At 43.9% G+C, this 16,224-nt stretch overlaps 1 protein-coding gene across 2 annotated transcripts in view; it reads left to right on the top strand.

Moving 5' to 3' along the window:
• Positions 1–2,971: 2,971 nt before the first annotated feature.
• The window catches only part of LOC148020592 (pre-mRNA-splicing factor ISY1-like protein), a 54,499-nt gene continuing 41,246 nt past the window's right edge, over positions 2,972–16,224 (top strand). Inside the window, exon 1 of one of the 2 annotated variants that reach the window (XM_087698375.1) lies at positions 2,972–4,073. In XM_087698375.1, the coding sequence (XP_087554501.1) occupies positions 3,190–4,068 (879 nt within the window). In that variant the 5' untranslated portion in view covers positions 2,972–3,189 and the 3' untranslated portion in view covers positions 4,069–4,073. The remainder of the gene's footprint in view (positions 4,074–16,224) is intronic. The other variant, XM_087698374.1, reaches the window with a different exon arrangement.

The following is a 16,224-nucleotide window of genomic DNA, read 5'->3' as shown; positions in this document are numbered from 1 at the left end:
AATCTATTTTTCCCTTGGGAAAGGATCCACAACTAGCTTTAGGGGAGGTCTAGTGCACTTTTCTTTGTATCATATTGTAGACTTAGTGTATTAGGATTTTTCCATTATTTAAGCAATTTCCAAAATGCATCAAGTTAAGCTTGTATGCATTGCTACAAATACAAGTGAATTCTTTCAAGTGATTTCTTGACAAAAAGAGGCAATTAAGCAAGATCTTAACTTGGAGGCAACCCTTTTCAATTTGATTTTCTTTTGACTCTTAGGTTTTCCCAATTTCCCTTTGACTTGATTTTTTAACTTTCCTTTCTTTTAACCCTCGATTAACTTTCCTCTTTTTAATAAATTTTCTTGATTATCGTAGGTCTTTGAGTACGATCTTTCATTCATAATTCTTGTCAAGGATTGGTCATTAATCCCATCAAGAATTCTAGAGATTATCCTAAATTGAAAAAAGATTTATCAGTTCATTAAATTTTTATAGTGGGATTCTTCTCCGTTAAGAAGTACCCCTAATTGATAATCTTAATCATCTATTTTATCCTTCTTAATTTGCTTAATACAAGCTAAAGTTATTTTTTTAATTTATAAATACTAAGGGAATATTTTTTATATTTAATAATTTCATAATCGTAAAGATAAATATCCTTGATACTATTTTTACTATCCTTTACATTCATAAGATTTTGTAAAAGTTAATAAAACTATTATTAATGCAACTACACTTATGCTAATATTTTACATGATTTATAAATTTAATTTTTTTTTCTCAATGCAACATCTATCTTCCCAATGTTTTTGTGCAAAAAGAAATGATTCCCAATGTAACTTTTTTACATTTCCATGATTTTTAACTTTGATTTATAAATATGAAAATAACTTTATTCTTGATGCAACTATTTGTTTATAAGGATCTTAAGATAATTGTTCAATATGGTATTATACAATTTATCCTAGCCTTTGAATTATACAATTTTGACTTAATAATCATTATGTGTCCTATTTTTACATTTCTAACCATGTATTGAATGAGCATAAATTTACGAAGGGACTTGATCTTGTGCCGTGTGAGGTGGCGTGTCAACCACGTTTGTAACTGTGTTAGTAGCTCCCATGCTCCTCGCTCTAGAACATCTCCTATTGGGGGCCATTGCAGGAACACGTCCACAATATTAGCTCAGACTTGAGCTCCACATGGATTTTGCAATTCCTTGTGGGATTGTGATCTTGCTAGGGAGGAAGGACTTGTGTCGAAAAATGTCGAAATGGTACTCTTCTTGTGATTCGGGGATGTCCTTCTTTGTTCTCACTTCCCCTCTCTCTTTATTCTTTCTTCCCTCTATCCTTCTCTACCTCTTCAACTCCCTTCCTTCTCTCATTCTTCTCCTCACCTCTTCTACTTTCCTCCTCCTCTTCCTTTTCTCTACACCTCTTCTACTCTCCTTCCTTTCTTATCTCTCTCACCCTTCTATTCTTGCTCCTTTCTTCTACCCCTTCTCTTCTCCCTTCTCCCTTTCTCCTTTTCACTTCCCTCTCCCTTCTTCTCTTCTCTCCTCCTTTCACTTCTTCCTCTCTCCTCCTTCCGCTTCTTCTTCTCTCTTCCTTCCTTTTCCTCTTCCCTTCTCCTTTCACTTCTTCTTCTTCTCCCCCCCTTCTCTCTCTATAGTAAACTGGGCGCATAGAAAACAATAGTAGTAGCTTTGCTGATGCCTATCAATATCTTATATAAGCTTTAGGCTAAGGTGACTATTGTGGAGTGATTATGCGGTATCTTTGGTAGTTTGTGTTGTTTGATTGTGCTTGGGGATTATCACGCAATGGTAGGCTCGACAATGCTTGCAGTGTATTTGAGGACAACAATTGTAATGGAGGTTTCGAGGTGTAGTCTATCGGCAGAATGGCTTCGTGATCTTCTCCAATTGTTTTTGTTTTCCCCCTTTTTTCATTAAGGTTACTTAATTCCTCTCACTCCTCTCCCCTAAGCCTTATTCACATGGTTTGGCCCTCAGGCTAGAATGCCCTCCCATAGTAGGTGCATACAACTCTAACAACTTCTCCTTTATCCCTCAGCCTTAGAATGGATATCTCCACACTTAACGAGCCCCCAAACATCTTCTCTACGTTTGAATGGGAAAATTTGCCAAGTGGTAGCATTCCAAAATCAAATTTTAGTATTAAACAATTAAATTTTAGAAATAAATGAGTGAAAATCATTGCATTTCATTTAACCATTAATTAACCTTAGCCCATCCTTGTTTAATGTGCTAAGCCCTTTCGAGCTAAAAGTTATTTCCAACTCTAATTGACCTTAGTCTAGCATTAATAAACTCAAGACCTAGCCCATTAATTAATTAATTAATTAATTTCTATCCCAAATGCCACCATAGGACATTTCTTGGGTCTAATTGATGCTCTAGGGCCAAATTGACACCAAGCATCCACATGCACTTGCCCACACAACTTACAATAACCCAATGCATGCTTATGGTTTTATACTATCATTGTGCTGTCTTAATAGACTTGCATTTCACATGTGCACCTCACATGTGCACAACTCAATAATACCAAAGCTAAGCATTAAAAATACACTCCCTTGTGCATGGTAAATGAGATCCTATGTAGAATTCGTCTCAATGTAGCTTTGTTGTCGAATGCACCCTATTAGTACCATAGTTTCTTCACAACATATTGTTTTCTAAGTCTTTTCTATAGTTTAGTAAATATCTAGTAAGTTTCATTTGTGGGAACTTCCAAATTCTACAATCGTCATTGCTAATTTTGATTATTGTTTCTATCATAGCTTATTGCTTGACGAAACTTCGAAATGCCTTTGCACGCACACACATATAGATGCATAAGCCCTTGAAATCAAGAGCGAGTTGGTGCACTCTCCCAGTGCTATATAAAGAACTGGAATTTGCATAGCCAAGTGCATTGAAGTGGCACGAAGAAAGCCTAAATTTGATAGAAAGTCGAGTAAAGCTCAGAGGAGATGACTGCAGTTCCACGTTTGATGAAGATCATGCCAACTTGCTAAGTCAAGTTCGTTGGTCTCCCGAGCAATTTTTTTGACGATTTACCTGAGAGTGTATATATATATATAGAGAGAGAGAGAGAGAGAGAGAGAGCGCAACACAACAAAGGGTTCGAGACACAGCCCACACAGACCCTCGTTCTTGTAATTCCAACGCCATGGCTCGAAACGAGGAGAAGGCGCAGTCTATGCTCAACCGATTCCTGGCATTCAAGAACGAAGAGAAGAAGAAGCCGAAGGAGAAGCGGCCATACCTGGCCTCGGAGTGCAGAGATCTTGCCGAAGCAGACAAATGGAGGCTGCAAATCCTACGTGAGATTGGCCGCAAGGTCATGGAGATACAGAACCCCGGCCTCGGTGAGCATCGTCTCCGGGACCTCAACGATGAAATCAACAAGCTGATCAGGGAAAAAGGCCACTGGGAAGCTCGGATTTTGGAGCTTGGTGGCCCCAACTATGCAAAAATGGCCCCAAAGATCACTGACAGTGAGGGTAAGGAGATTGTCGACTGTCGAGGCATGGGATACAGGTACTTTGGTGCTGCCAAGCATCTTCCTGGTGTCCGAGAGCTATTCGAGAAGCCCCCGGATTTGAAGAAAAGAAGATCTCGATATGAAATGTACAAGCGCATCGATGCTGATTATTATGGCTATCGGGATGAGGAGGATGGCTTGCTCGAGCCCTTGGAGCGTAAGGCAGAAGCAGAGATGAGAGCCAAGGCTGTGGAAGAATGGCAGAAGATTGAGGATGTGAAGAATGCTGCAAGAAAGATGGTGCGCAGTGGGGAGGTTGCTCGAGTGAAGCCTATCTTGTTTGCTGATGAGGAAGAAGGGTTGGAAGACGAAAATCTGAAGGATGAGTGCAAAGCAAAGAAAAAGACCTGGGAATTTGTTGCACATGTTCCTCTACCAGACGAAAAGGAAATTGAGCGTATGGTGGTTGAGAAGAAGAAACAGGAGCTTTTGAGCAAGTATACCAGTGAGGATCTAATTGAAGAGCAACAAGAAGCCAAGTCTCTCTTGAATATCAACCGATAATGAAGGTATGCTTAATGTAGTTATCTTCAGGGCCAGAACACCTCTATATCTTCGTAATACTGAACAATCAACTTGATCATTATTTGGGACCATCATGATGGCCCATTTGGGTTTTGCTATGGCATGTTTTACAAGGGCTGAATCATAGGATAACAAGCTATTCTGTGCTTTCTAATGAGTGTTAGTCTCAGTGCTCTACTTACCAGCATCTTATATCTTTCTTATTCAAATGTTTAGTCGAGCATGGTGTGCAGAAAGTTGTTTCAAAATATGTATGGTTTTGTCATGAATACCTTAATTGATGCATCAATTTTTGGGGAGTTGCTTAAATGGACTCTCTCGGGGAATTCTTCTCTGTGTGCTCAATTCCTCAAAACTCTCAATCTTAAGGTGAATAGGTATTCTATATATTAAATAATTAGTGAATTACAAAAGTTGGGAAATATCTTTGTGAAAAATTCTTAAGATTTTGGCTAAATCCTTGCCCTTCGACTTGTCCAATATACAAGATATTATAAGAAACCATTTGGCTCTGGATTCTGTAGATTGTTATTGTACTTCTATGCTGTTGCCCTTGAATATTCTTTTTAGTTTTGCCTCCTAAATGCCATGTAGATTGAGAATATGGATGACTTGCTCTTAATGTGTCCGACCCTCTTTGCATATCAAGAATGTAAAGTAATACGCCACCTAAATGTGAAAGTATGTCATGCATGGCTATGGATGCAATGCAACCATCCCAAAACAGGTGATGAACTATCTCTTCTCCTCCACAATGACATTTTCGAATGGAAAGGCCTTGCCCTTTTAATTTCTTAACCAAGAGAAACATCCCCATTATAACTTTTCAAGCAAAGAGCTAGTCCTTCAGTGGAAGTCTTAGAGGCTAGATTTCCTTAAATACCCTCACTATTTGATTCATAGAAAGATTAATTTGCCATGCCTTGTATATCATGTCAACTTCTGATTTTGATTCTTGATTGTCCCCTCCCGAGGTCTTGGAATGAGATAGCTTGCCATTGGGCGTTATCCAATGACAAACTTTACAAGCTCCTTGTTTAGCAAGAGATCTTTCTCTTCTCTCAAGTACTACTGCTAATGGCAGCCTACATGCCCATGTCAAGAAGATAGTCTCCTTGCCCTAAGTTGATGTGCTACTCAAATTACGTGCAATGCAATCTAGAATTTTGTAACAACCCCTTACCATGCTTTGACAAAATTGACTATTTTCATGGCTCATGTGGTGATAGCTTTGGTACTATCTAGGCCCCATGCTCAATACAATTCCTTGTTCTTTCATTAAATAGCTTGACCAACATTTGAGCCCAAGGCGTTTCATGCTTTCAACATTTTTCTAGAAGCTTGGCTCTTCCCTTCATTGCTTCTACTTCGATGTTTAGTAGTTGGAGCCCCTTGGTTTCCCCTACCTTCTTTAGACTATTCATGGCAATTATGGCCAACTATCCATCCTTGTCATATTTTCTCCAAAGAAATCTTTCCACCATAGAATCCCAAAGCTTTTGCATTCCATTTTCCCATGATAATAGAGGTAGATAGAACCTAATTGCAGGAAAGACAAAGAGCCTTAAAATTGAAGTGTGATATGTAATGGCCACACCATAAAGCTTGAGCTGCTAATATTTTCCCATGATTTTCTCTAGGACTTGTTTTACTCTTGTTGATTCACTTGCATCTGCTCCTATTGGAAACCGTAGGTACCCAAAGATAGTACCCTTTTTATGAATAATTTGAGATAGGTCTAAAGAAGGGTTCTAGATTGAATGGAGGTGAATCTAAATATGAAGTGAAAGTGGGAGGGAAGTGTGAAGGTGAATGTGAAGCGCCAAATTCAACTCAAATGAAAAGTGTCAAATCCATATTGATATCCAATTGGGTTTCTTAGGTGGCTTACAGTTGGTCCTTGCATGATTGAAGAAGTGGTATAGATATAATCAAGATGACACAAATATTGGATTGAACAATATCGCAGCTGGGATTGTTTGTGAAGGACTTGAACTTTTGGTTGTTTTGAGTGGATAGTCTTGTTAGAGTGAAGCAGTGCAGAAGTTTATGACCAAGACAGAGAGAGAGAGAGAGAGAGAGAGAGAGAGAGAGAGAGAGAGAGAGCGGGATGCAGAAAATCTGCATTGAAGAATGCTGTATAAGGATGCAGATATGTACATGGGTGCAAAGAGTATGTTTGTGTACGTCTCCACCTCTAAGATCTCAAACTATGTGAATATGAGGGGGGCAATCTCCACAATCAGCAGCTTGGAAACATGAGATCAGAACTGACAAAGTGTATGGAGACTGGGCCAAATAAATAGCCAGCAAAATATGCCATAAATAATGCAGGTCGGCTGCAGCCGATTGTACAACAGCTATTCGATGTGCACTTGACCAACTGCAGAAATTTGGCTGACCTGTTGTGCTGTGCCACATGGCACCTGCACCGCCTGCAGCCTACTGATGTCAGCTGTATGGATTGTCTGCCATGTGGCCTGCTTGGTACAACTGCGGAAAACTGCTCAGACCTAAAATTGCCTATCCAGGGAATGCCAATCTCTAACACCCCCTCTCAGATCCTGGACAGGGCAAAAGGCTAATGGATTTGGAGTGTTGTCGACGGAAAGCTTGAGGAAGTGCCTTTGTAAACAAGTTTGCAAGATTGTCCTCAGCCTTACAGTAGACTAGGCCAATAGTCTTATCCAGAGTCTTCTCCCGAATGAAATGACACTGGATCTCGATGTACTTTGTTCGAGCATGAAACACAGGATTCTTGGCCAAGGCAGTGCAACTCTCATTGTCACACTGAAGAACAGTAGGACGTGTTTGTGGGCAGCCAAGTTTCTCCAAGAGCATGTGAAGCCACATTGTCTCACACGTGGTAGGTGTCAAAAGATGACGTACTAGCGAGATAGTAGGGTTGGCGGGGAGGAACACAGAATGAACTCGGAAAACATGGAGAAGAAAAGAGAAGAGAGAAGAAACTCTGATGAATGGAATGATGAAGTTCCGAATCATGAAGTGAATGTGATACAAGGGAACAAGGGTGCTGTAGCACAAGGAAGATGATGATGATAGCCACGAACCATGAACCACAATGTCCTCCTGAAGGGGTGTGAGGGTAGTGAAGAGGGTGGAGAGAAGAGGTGAGGGACTGAATGAATCAGCCGTGAGGAATGAATGAGAGAGTGGCCTATAAATAGGCACAGTCAGTCTAGGATGGCGCCCCTTTTTGGGGCTGCAAATCCTAAACGCAAACCCTAAATGCAAAACGCAGAAACACAAAAAATGCAAATTGCAGGTGAAGGGTGAAGGGTTTCTCAACACCCCCTCTCGGGCCCAAAAAGGGGAACAAGAGAGGAGTGAGGTGGAGATGCAATGCTACATGCTGAAGAATGCTCATGTAGCAGGTGCCACTTGGACAGTGTTCCTCGTGGGAAAATTGTTCACTTGCCCAAGCGCCCTAGTACAAAGATGATGAAAACATGCAATGCATAGGAGGAACGTAGGACTTTGTATGGTGTCGAGAACCATAACGATATGCCCGTACTTGATCTCGGAAGGTGGTTCCATTCTGACCAAGTGACCAAGGCAAGAAGATGTAGAGGACCCCTAAGATCCAAGATTTCCACTGCAAAGGGAACGTGTAGTAAAGAACAGTAGATAGAGTGAACTGGAAAACCCGAAACTCAACCTCAAGAGAGAAGCCACTAGCTCTGTGCATCCATGCTGGAAGGAATACGAAGGCCTCGTCACTAAGTCGCGGTTGAACCTTTGAGGTCCGGATCTAGGTGGTACCTGAAAATCCTGGGTATCAGTAGAAGAGATGACTAGTCGAAGACAGCCACCCCAGGAAAGTAGAGGATGGGTGAAGAACTTCATGTGGAGTAGATTCCCCCTCTGAGGTGGGAGGTGGAGGGGTCCCCGTTGAAGTTGAAGAAGAAGTAGATGCCCCCTCTGAGGGCAAAGAAATAACATCCCCCTCTAAATCCCCCTATGAAGTAGATAGGGAATCCAAAAACTCATGGATCACGGACTCCGAAATGTCTGATGACGAAGAAAGTGTCGCTGGTCGAGCTGAAGAAGGTATCCTGGGTGCCAAAGAGCTCCCAGAGGTAGCCTCTTGAACTTGAGTAGTCGAGGGTGGGGAAGGGTGGGGCTCAGAATGAGCAAGAGGTGGGCAACAGTCGCTGTCTCTCAGTGGAGCAGACTGGGTAGCCGAAGAAGAGGAAGGAGTCGAGCAACCACTATCTCTCTCAAGAGCGGATTGACGAGGAGATGGTATCAAACAATCACTGTCTCTCGATGGAGCGGACTGCAGAACCGCGGGCCATGGTAGCCACTGTACCCGAAAATAGGTGGGAGAAGATTGCTGCTGGCATTGTGACGATCTCTAGGAGGTCGTAGTGCCAATCGATTCTCCATCTGCTCAAAAGGACTTAGGGCGCATCGGATGTGTCTTATTGCCTTGAGCATAGTACTCTGATAGCCAATGCAGAAGGATCTCTGTGGCCCAGAAAGGAGAGGTGGCACAAGGAGTGCCTGGTGGAAGATGCATAAACTTCGGGGGGTGGGGAGCAAAGGTCGAAGTCGGCAAGCATCGGTGGTGTGTCCGGTGATGCCATAGTAGGACCGAGTAGTGTGGTCATCTATTGGTAAAGAAGCCATGGGTACCAGTGTGCCTTGCTGAAGAAGGAAGAGGTGGAAGTGGAAGAGGTCAGCCACAAACCATGAACCACAATATCCGCCTCAAGGAGTGTGAGGGCACTGTGAAGCACGAACCACAATGTCTGCTGCAAGGGGTATAAGGGTAGTGGAAGGGCTGGAAGTGAGTTGCCAGTGGGAGAAGGATGCTACCAGCAGTAAGAGGTTGCAACCGGTAGAAAAACGGAGCTGAGGAGAGTGAAAGAAGCAGTAGGACTGTGATGACATGGCAAGCTATACGGCAGCAAGTCTACACAGGAATAGGAGTCGCCTGGTTGGAATCAGCTCCAAACTGCTTGAAGAGGGCTGGAAATCAGGCGCCAACTGATGGACACAGCAATGGACAGCTTTGGCTGAGATGTCCTTGCGAATGGGGTGTGGGCAGCAAGCTGAAACACCTGAAATCTGCAAAAACGAGATTTTGATGCAGCGAAAGAAGAAGAGAAGTGGATATTGAACCCGTCACCGGTCTTTGCCTTCACTGGAGTGGAGCATCTTTGCCAGTGTTTGAGCAGAACCAGCTTTGATACCATGTCAAAAGATGACGTACCAGCGAGAGAGTAGGGTTGGCTGGGAGGAAGACGGAGTGAACTCAGCAAACATGGAGAAGAGAAGAGAAGAGAGAAGAAACTCTGATGAATGGAATGATGAAGTTCCGAATCATGGAGTGAATGTGATACAAGGGAACAAGGGTGCTGTAGCACAATGAAGATGATGATGATAGCTACGAACCACGAACTGCAATGTCCTCCTGAAGGGGTGTGAGGGTAGTGGAGAGGCTGGAGAGAAGAGTTGACAGACTAAATGAATCAGCTGTGAGAAATGAATGAGAGAGTGGCTTATAAATAGGCACGGTCAATCTAGGATGGCGCCCCTTTTTGGGACTGCAAACCCTAAACGCAAAACGCAGAAACGCAAAAGCGCAAACTGCAGGTGAAGGGTTTCTCAACAGTAGGGGATGCCACCTAATACTTTGCCTCAGTTGAAGATAGGGCAACCGTGGGTTGCTTCTTGCAGCTCCATAAAATAGCACCTGCATCGAAGGTAAAGGAATAACGTGTCGTGGACCTCCCATGTGTTAGCAGAATATTTGTCAGCTCATGTGTGAGTTTGAGCTTGATCTGGGCTGGGCATTTTTATTAGGTATTTTTCTGGTGTGGCATTTTATGCCAGTGGAGCATTTTATGCACCAGAGCATTTATTGCTCCCCACTTTTCAGCCTATTTATACTCAGTGGCTCCTCCTCAGTCAGTATCATCACCACCTTCACCATCTGCAGACTCTGTGGAGAGAGGAGCCAGTGCCAGTGCCAGTGCCCATGCAGCCAGTGACTCATTGTTGTATGCGACTGTCTCGTGTTCAGATATATGGATTCCATTTCCCGTGCATACATTTGAGTTCTCATCTGTATCGTGTTCTTTTCTTTTCTTTTTTTGTCTTGTGTTTCAGCAGTTTATTTCAGCACATGTTTATACTTCCACCGCTGCTCCACTTCTGACATGGTATCAGTTTTCAGGATTTGTGTTTCTGCTGTGTTTTATTGCTGATTTCAAGACTGTTTTCCCCTTTTCTGCTCAGGCGGCTGCTGCTCCATACAGGCAACCTATTTGACCTGCGTTTTCTGCAGTTTTACCATCGCCTGCTGCCTATGCAGCCTCTGCTGCCTGCGTTTTCTATCAGCAGCTGCTGGCGACAGTTTTCTACCTGTTTTCCTGCAGTTTACAGCCTGCTGCCTATGCAGCCTCTGCTGCCTGCGTTTTCTATCAGCAGCTGCTGGCGACAGTTTTCTACCTGTTTTCCTGCAGTTTACAGCCTGCTTTTTTGCTGATTTAGCATCTCTCATGGCTGGATGACTGTTAATTCAGGCCGTTTTTGCTGTTTTTGGCAGTTTTTGACTGATTTTTTGACTTTCTGCAGCAGATTTTGTCTTCTATTGATCAGATTTTGGGTTATATTGCATGTGAACTCTCATTTTCTGCAGTCTGTGCTTGTGTTTTGGCTGTGTTTCCTCTCTACATTCCATCTCTTCTCTACTTCTCTTCTTATCCTCTCCATATGGCTCCTCCGTGCACTTCCACTGATGATAAGTTACATGGACCTGATTATCTCACATGGAGTGTTGTCATGAAAGCTTGGTTTGTGCAGAAGCGGTTATGGTACATTGTCTGTGGAGCTATTGCTCAACCTCTCCGTCCTTTTCCTCTTCCTGAAGACTTTGATGAGGACAACCATGAGGAAGTGGTGCTCACATGGGACTCGGACGATGCCCATGCTTACTCGGCGTTGCTTCGGTGTATTTCTAAAGCGGTCTTACCGGCGGTTACCTCCTGTAGGACCTCTCCTGAAGTATGGCAGAAGTTGCAGCCGATGTATGAGGCACCTTCCACCATGCGGGCAGTCACACTTTATGGCCAGCTCCAGCAGATGAAGTTTGAGCCGAAAGATACTATTCAGTCTTTTCTTCTTCGTGTTACGCAAGTACAGGACCAGCTTCGGCACATGCAATCTGCTCTTCTCGAGGCGCATCTCGTTGGGACGGTCCTCTACAAGCTCCCCCCGGAGTTTGATGGAGTGGCCAATGCTTTGCGGGCGCAGACATCATCGACTCCTGTCAGTTTTACACATATGACCTCGATGCTTCTTGAGCATGAGACATCCTTGAGATTACGGGGGCGGCTTCCGGCACATTATGGAGGCGAGGCTTATGTAGCTTCAGAGAGGGGTGACGGGAAGAAGTCGAAGGTCCAGTGTACTGTGGCAAGAAGGGACATTTGCGGAAGGACTGCAAGACGTTAGGGGCTTCTAGAAAGGAGGAGCAGAAGACAAAGCGGGATGTTGACTCTACCGATGAGTCCTCTCCTTCATCAGACTCCGACTCCGATCCTCCGCCCAAGGTGAAGTCCAATGCGCGGAAGGGATCCTCTTCTTCGGATCGTGGGAAGGGCTTGGTGGCTCCTTCCTCGGCTGCTTTCTAGTGGTGATGATGAGGTCATCCCTCACGACTCTCTTGTGTCAGAGAGGGAGTGTGAGCGGGTGTTCAGATGGGGCAGCCGCGCCTCATCTATACTTTTATACAGGTGCACAGGTTCCAGAGAGGGACGTCCCTGACGCATCGACTTCAGTCTGGCGGACTCAAATCCTGGAGCTGGGATTGACATCCAGGTTCATGATGAGCTGGTTATCTGACAGAGAGGGGGAGGCTTTCGTCTGGAGCTCACATGAGGGGACACTTTGGCGGTCTGGCCAAAGGTGGGGAATCCATGGTCACCTATGTTCAGGGGCATTTTTGACAGGATGGTCTTGTATGCTACTGCGAGACATTGGTGATGGACACCGAGACATTCTATGATCTTCTCTATTTTCAGGTGTTTGGTACGATTGACATCGACATCGACATCAGGTTCTCTCCGCGGCACCTTGGTGGTGGCTTGATCACCCACTGCTTGGGTATCCATGGTTCTACTTGGTGGTTCTATAGTTTCTGATCCCTTTTCATTGTACTAATGTATTGTATCAGATCACCCATGATCTGAGAGAGGGTGTTAGCAGAGTATTTGTCATCTCATGTGTGAGTCTGAGCTTGATCTGGGCTGGGCATTTTTATTAGGTATTTTAGGTATTTTTCTGGTGTGGCACTATATGCCAGTGGAGCATTTTATGCACCAGTCGGCCAGTATTAATGCTGGCCGACCAGCATTTATGGCTCTCCACTTTTCAGCCTATTTATACTCAGTGGCTCCTCCTCAGTCAGTATCATCATCACCACCTCCACCATCTGCAGACTCTGTGGAGAGAGGAGCCAGTGCCAGTGCCAGTGCCAGTGCCCACGCAGCCAGTGACTGTGACTGTCTCGTGTTTAGATATATGGATTCCATTTCCCGTGCATACATCTGAGTTCTCATCTGTATCGTATTCTTTTCTTTTCTCTTTTTGTCTTGTGTTTCAGCAGTTTATTTCAGCACATGTTTATGCTTCCACCGCTGCTCCACTTCTGACACCATGATCCACATCGCCAGCCCAATGTGAATCACTCCATCCTGTAAGTACCGAGTCTACATCCTCGTACCTATTGGATAATAGATCCCAAGATTAGGGATCCCTTGTAGGAACCTCAAAATCCTCTGAGCAGCCTGCCAATGAACATCTTAGGTTCACTCATGAACTTGGCCATCACACCTACATTAAAAGTTAACATGTGTATGGAGAAGCCAGAAGCCAGATCAAGGAGCCAACCAAGTGCCTATAATAGGTAGCATCCGTTGAAGGAGAATCGGAATGAGTTGTAGCCTTTCAATTCTGGTCCATAGGAGTTGTAAGAGACTTCCCTTTTTCTTTTAATAGAGCATCCCTTTCTGGTCATCTCTCCATCTCACACGTAGTTAAGAGCTCTTGCACATACCGCTATTGGGAAATAAAGATCCCCCTTGGAGTCTGATAGATCTCATGACCTAGAAAGAAACGAAGAAGTCCCATATGTGTTATCTCTAGCTTCTCATGAAGTGCTGGCTTCATCTGCTCAACCATCTTGGCATGGTCACCTGTCACGATCAAGTCGTCCACATAAAGGACAATCAATTCACGACCTCCACATGTGGTGTGAACATAAATTTGGGGGTTGGCCTTAGAGTGTTGATATCCCAATTTCTCACGGAGGAAGAAGTCAACCCAATTTCTCTTGGAGGAATGAGTCAGTCTTCTCATTCCAAGCACGAGGAGCCTACTTAAGGCCATAGAGAGCCTTTCTCAACCTGTACATCTTACCATTTGAAGAACTGAAGCCGGGAGGCTGCTCAACATAGATCTCCTCCTTCAACTCCCCATTCAAGAAGGTAGACTTCACATCCAGCTAATAGACTGGCCATCTCCTATGGCTAGCCAGGGCAATTGAAACCAGCCTTCCTTCCGTTGATGGGTGGTAAATCCCTGATTACAACTTAATTACAGCAACGAACAGTTAATGCAAGTCTGAAAAATACAAATTTACCTATTGATCTTGGACAGTGTACATCCGATTGGCCCCAAAATTGGCGCCCCTTTCGGTATCGCTTTAGCTTTATTGAAGAAAAAGTTGATTTACAATGGGATTCTCCCAATTCCTTTCGGTATTTCAACTCCCCTTGGTGTCCAAATTGACCAGCAAGTCTTCAATCGATTTTGCCCCTTGATTCAGGTACTCAATTGGCCTTCACCCACTTCATAGACGATGTAAATGCCCCAAATTCAATGGCTGGCTAGTCCTCCACCTGAATTCAGCTGAAATTCACCTTCAATCTTGTTGAATCCAAGTCTTGGAGCTTCCAATTTTTGGCACGCTTCCCAAGGCGGTTGCTAAACCCTAATTTCTGCTGTAAATTAGGGTTTATAGCGGAGAAATTTGCAATTTCTCAACCTCCAAGGGTCCAAATGCTAAGATCTTCGGAGCAAGGCTGTGAAATGGCTAGGAGATGAGAGGGAAAGCTGTAGAGAGAGAAAATTCAGAGTTTTGTGGCAAAGAATGACTGAAAATTAGTCAAGTGCAGCTGTTGCCCTACCACAATAGCATGTAGATGCAAAGAATTGAAGAAAATCAGTCATTTACTGCTGCTGCCCTGCCTCAACAGCTTGTAGATGCTGTCTCTTGCTGTTGATTGGTCTTCTTTTGCCCCTGGTTGTCTCAGAAGGTTCTCCAATGGCTGCAAATCAGACCAGTAACCTCCCCTCCCTCTCTCTTGCAAGTTGAATTTATAGAAATGCCTCTCTCCAAACTCTAAAGGCGTTTTTCAGTCTTGCATGGGCGTTTTTCACAAGTGGCAGCCTTTCCAAATGGTTTTTCTAGCATTTTCTATAATTAAATATTAATTTTCAGTCTTTAAATACTAAAAAGTAATCTAATAATTATTTCAGTGCCTTGAAAAATAATCGGATTGGCCAATAATTAAATTGGTTAGGCAACTTCCATTCCCGAATGTCTCTATGCCATCTTTGACCATCAGATTGGCGTAGGTACCATTAAACGCCACTTCTCTAGTGTCACCAATTGACACTTATGATGGATGACCTAGGCCAACAACTGGCACCAGATACCACCAAGTACCTGTGCAGCATAACTTATAGCAACTTTTGCCTTTGACATCCCGTGATTTCTTCGGGTCCCGGGCTTGTAAATTTACTTTAACCCCAGTTGCACCTCACATGTGCATCATTTACTTAATTATGTGATCAAAAATTAATCCACATGTTAAGTGAGGTTTCAAAAATACATGTCCTCATGACAGCAAGAACTGCACGAATAGTAGCCATTCAAGTTGTAGGGGCAAAAGTATCATGGAAATCAATGCCTGGGCATTGTGCAAAATCTTTAGTAACAAGGTGGGCCTTGTAATTGTCCAATGTGCCATCACTGCGGTACTTGGTGTTGAAAACCCATTTGACGTCAATGATCTTCTTATGAGAAGGCTTAGGCACAAGGTGCTAAGTGCCATTCCTCTCAATCGACTCTAGCTCTTCCTCCATTGCGCTTTGCCAATGATCATGCTGTAAAGCCTCTTTTATGGAGGTGGGCTCGCGATCCTGCATGGCATGAGTCATTAAATAGTAATTAGCGTATATAAGCTTGGTGTGGTGTGCTTGGTTCTTTTGAGAACATTGTGGGCCATCCTGTGGTGGCTAACGCTCCTCAAGGATCCTCTCAATCCTTGCATCATGAAGAGTGTCACTAGCCCAACAAGGAGGAGGCTGGATCTTGCTTGGTCACTCACCTTTTGCTGAAGCCTCTAGAAGGTCCACCGATTGCTGGGGCGCAATTGGCGAGTCCAGTGGCTAAGAACTAAGCTTCTCATTCGAAGAAGAGTTCTCAAGAGGCACGGTTGCAGGCGCCCAACTATCATCGAGATCTCCAAGAACAGGATGTTCCTCACCCCTCTCTAAGGTTGGAAGTTCCACGAATTGAACATCATGGCTCATATAGACATCCCGCTTAATGGGATCTTACAATGGGTAACCTTGAGATTGCGAGCTATAGCCCACAAACACGTGTCTTTTGGAAGCCACTTCCAATTTGTCACGTTGTGTTTTCGAGATGTGAACATAGGCGTCACACCCAAAAACCTTGAAATAAGAAACATCTAGCTTAGACCCAAAGTGTGCCTCATAAGGGGTCATACCAACAACGGAAATAGGAGATCGACTGGGAATGTGAACTGCAGTAGCCATAGCCTAAGCCCATAGACATTGAGGTGTCTGTCGATGCTCCATCATGGTACGAGCTATCTCGATCACACTGCGATTCTTCCGCTTCAATATGTCATTCTTCTGAGGGGTGTTTGTATTGGAAAACTCCTAGTGGATACCACGATCTGCACAAAAACGAGCAAGCTCATTAGAAACAAATTCTCCACCCTTATCTGATCGTAAGGTCTTCAGTTTTGAGCTCGATCGGTTCAAAGAGCAGCCAATCCGTAAAGCAGG

Source organism: Lygodium microphyllum, chromosome 18 (assembly GCF_053477565.2).
Source record: "Lygodium microphyllum isolate KBCC chromosome 18, Lygodium_microphyllum_v1.1.10, whole genome shotgun sequence".
Classification (NCBI taxonomy): Eukaryota; Viridiplantae; Streptophyta; class Polypodiopsida; order Schizaeales; family Lygodiaceae; genus Lygodium; species Lygodium microphyllum.
Note: the sequence above shows the minus strand (reverse complement) of the source record. Positions and strands in the feature narration are given on the sequence as shown.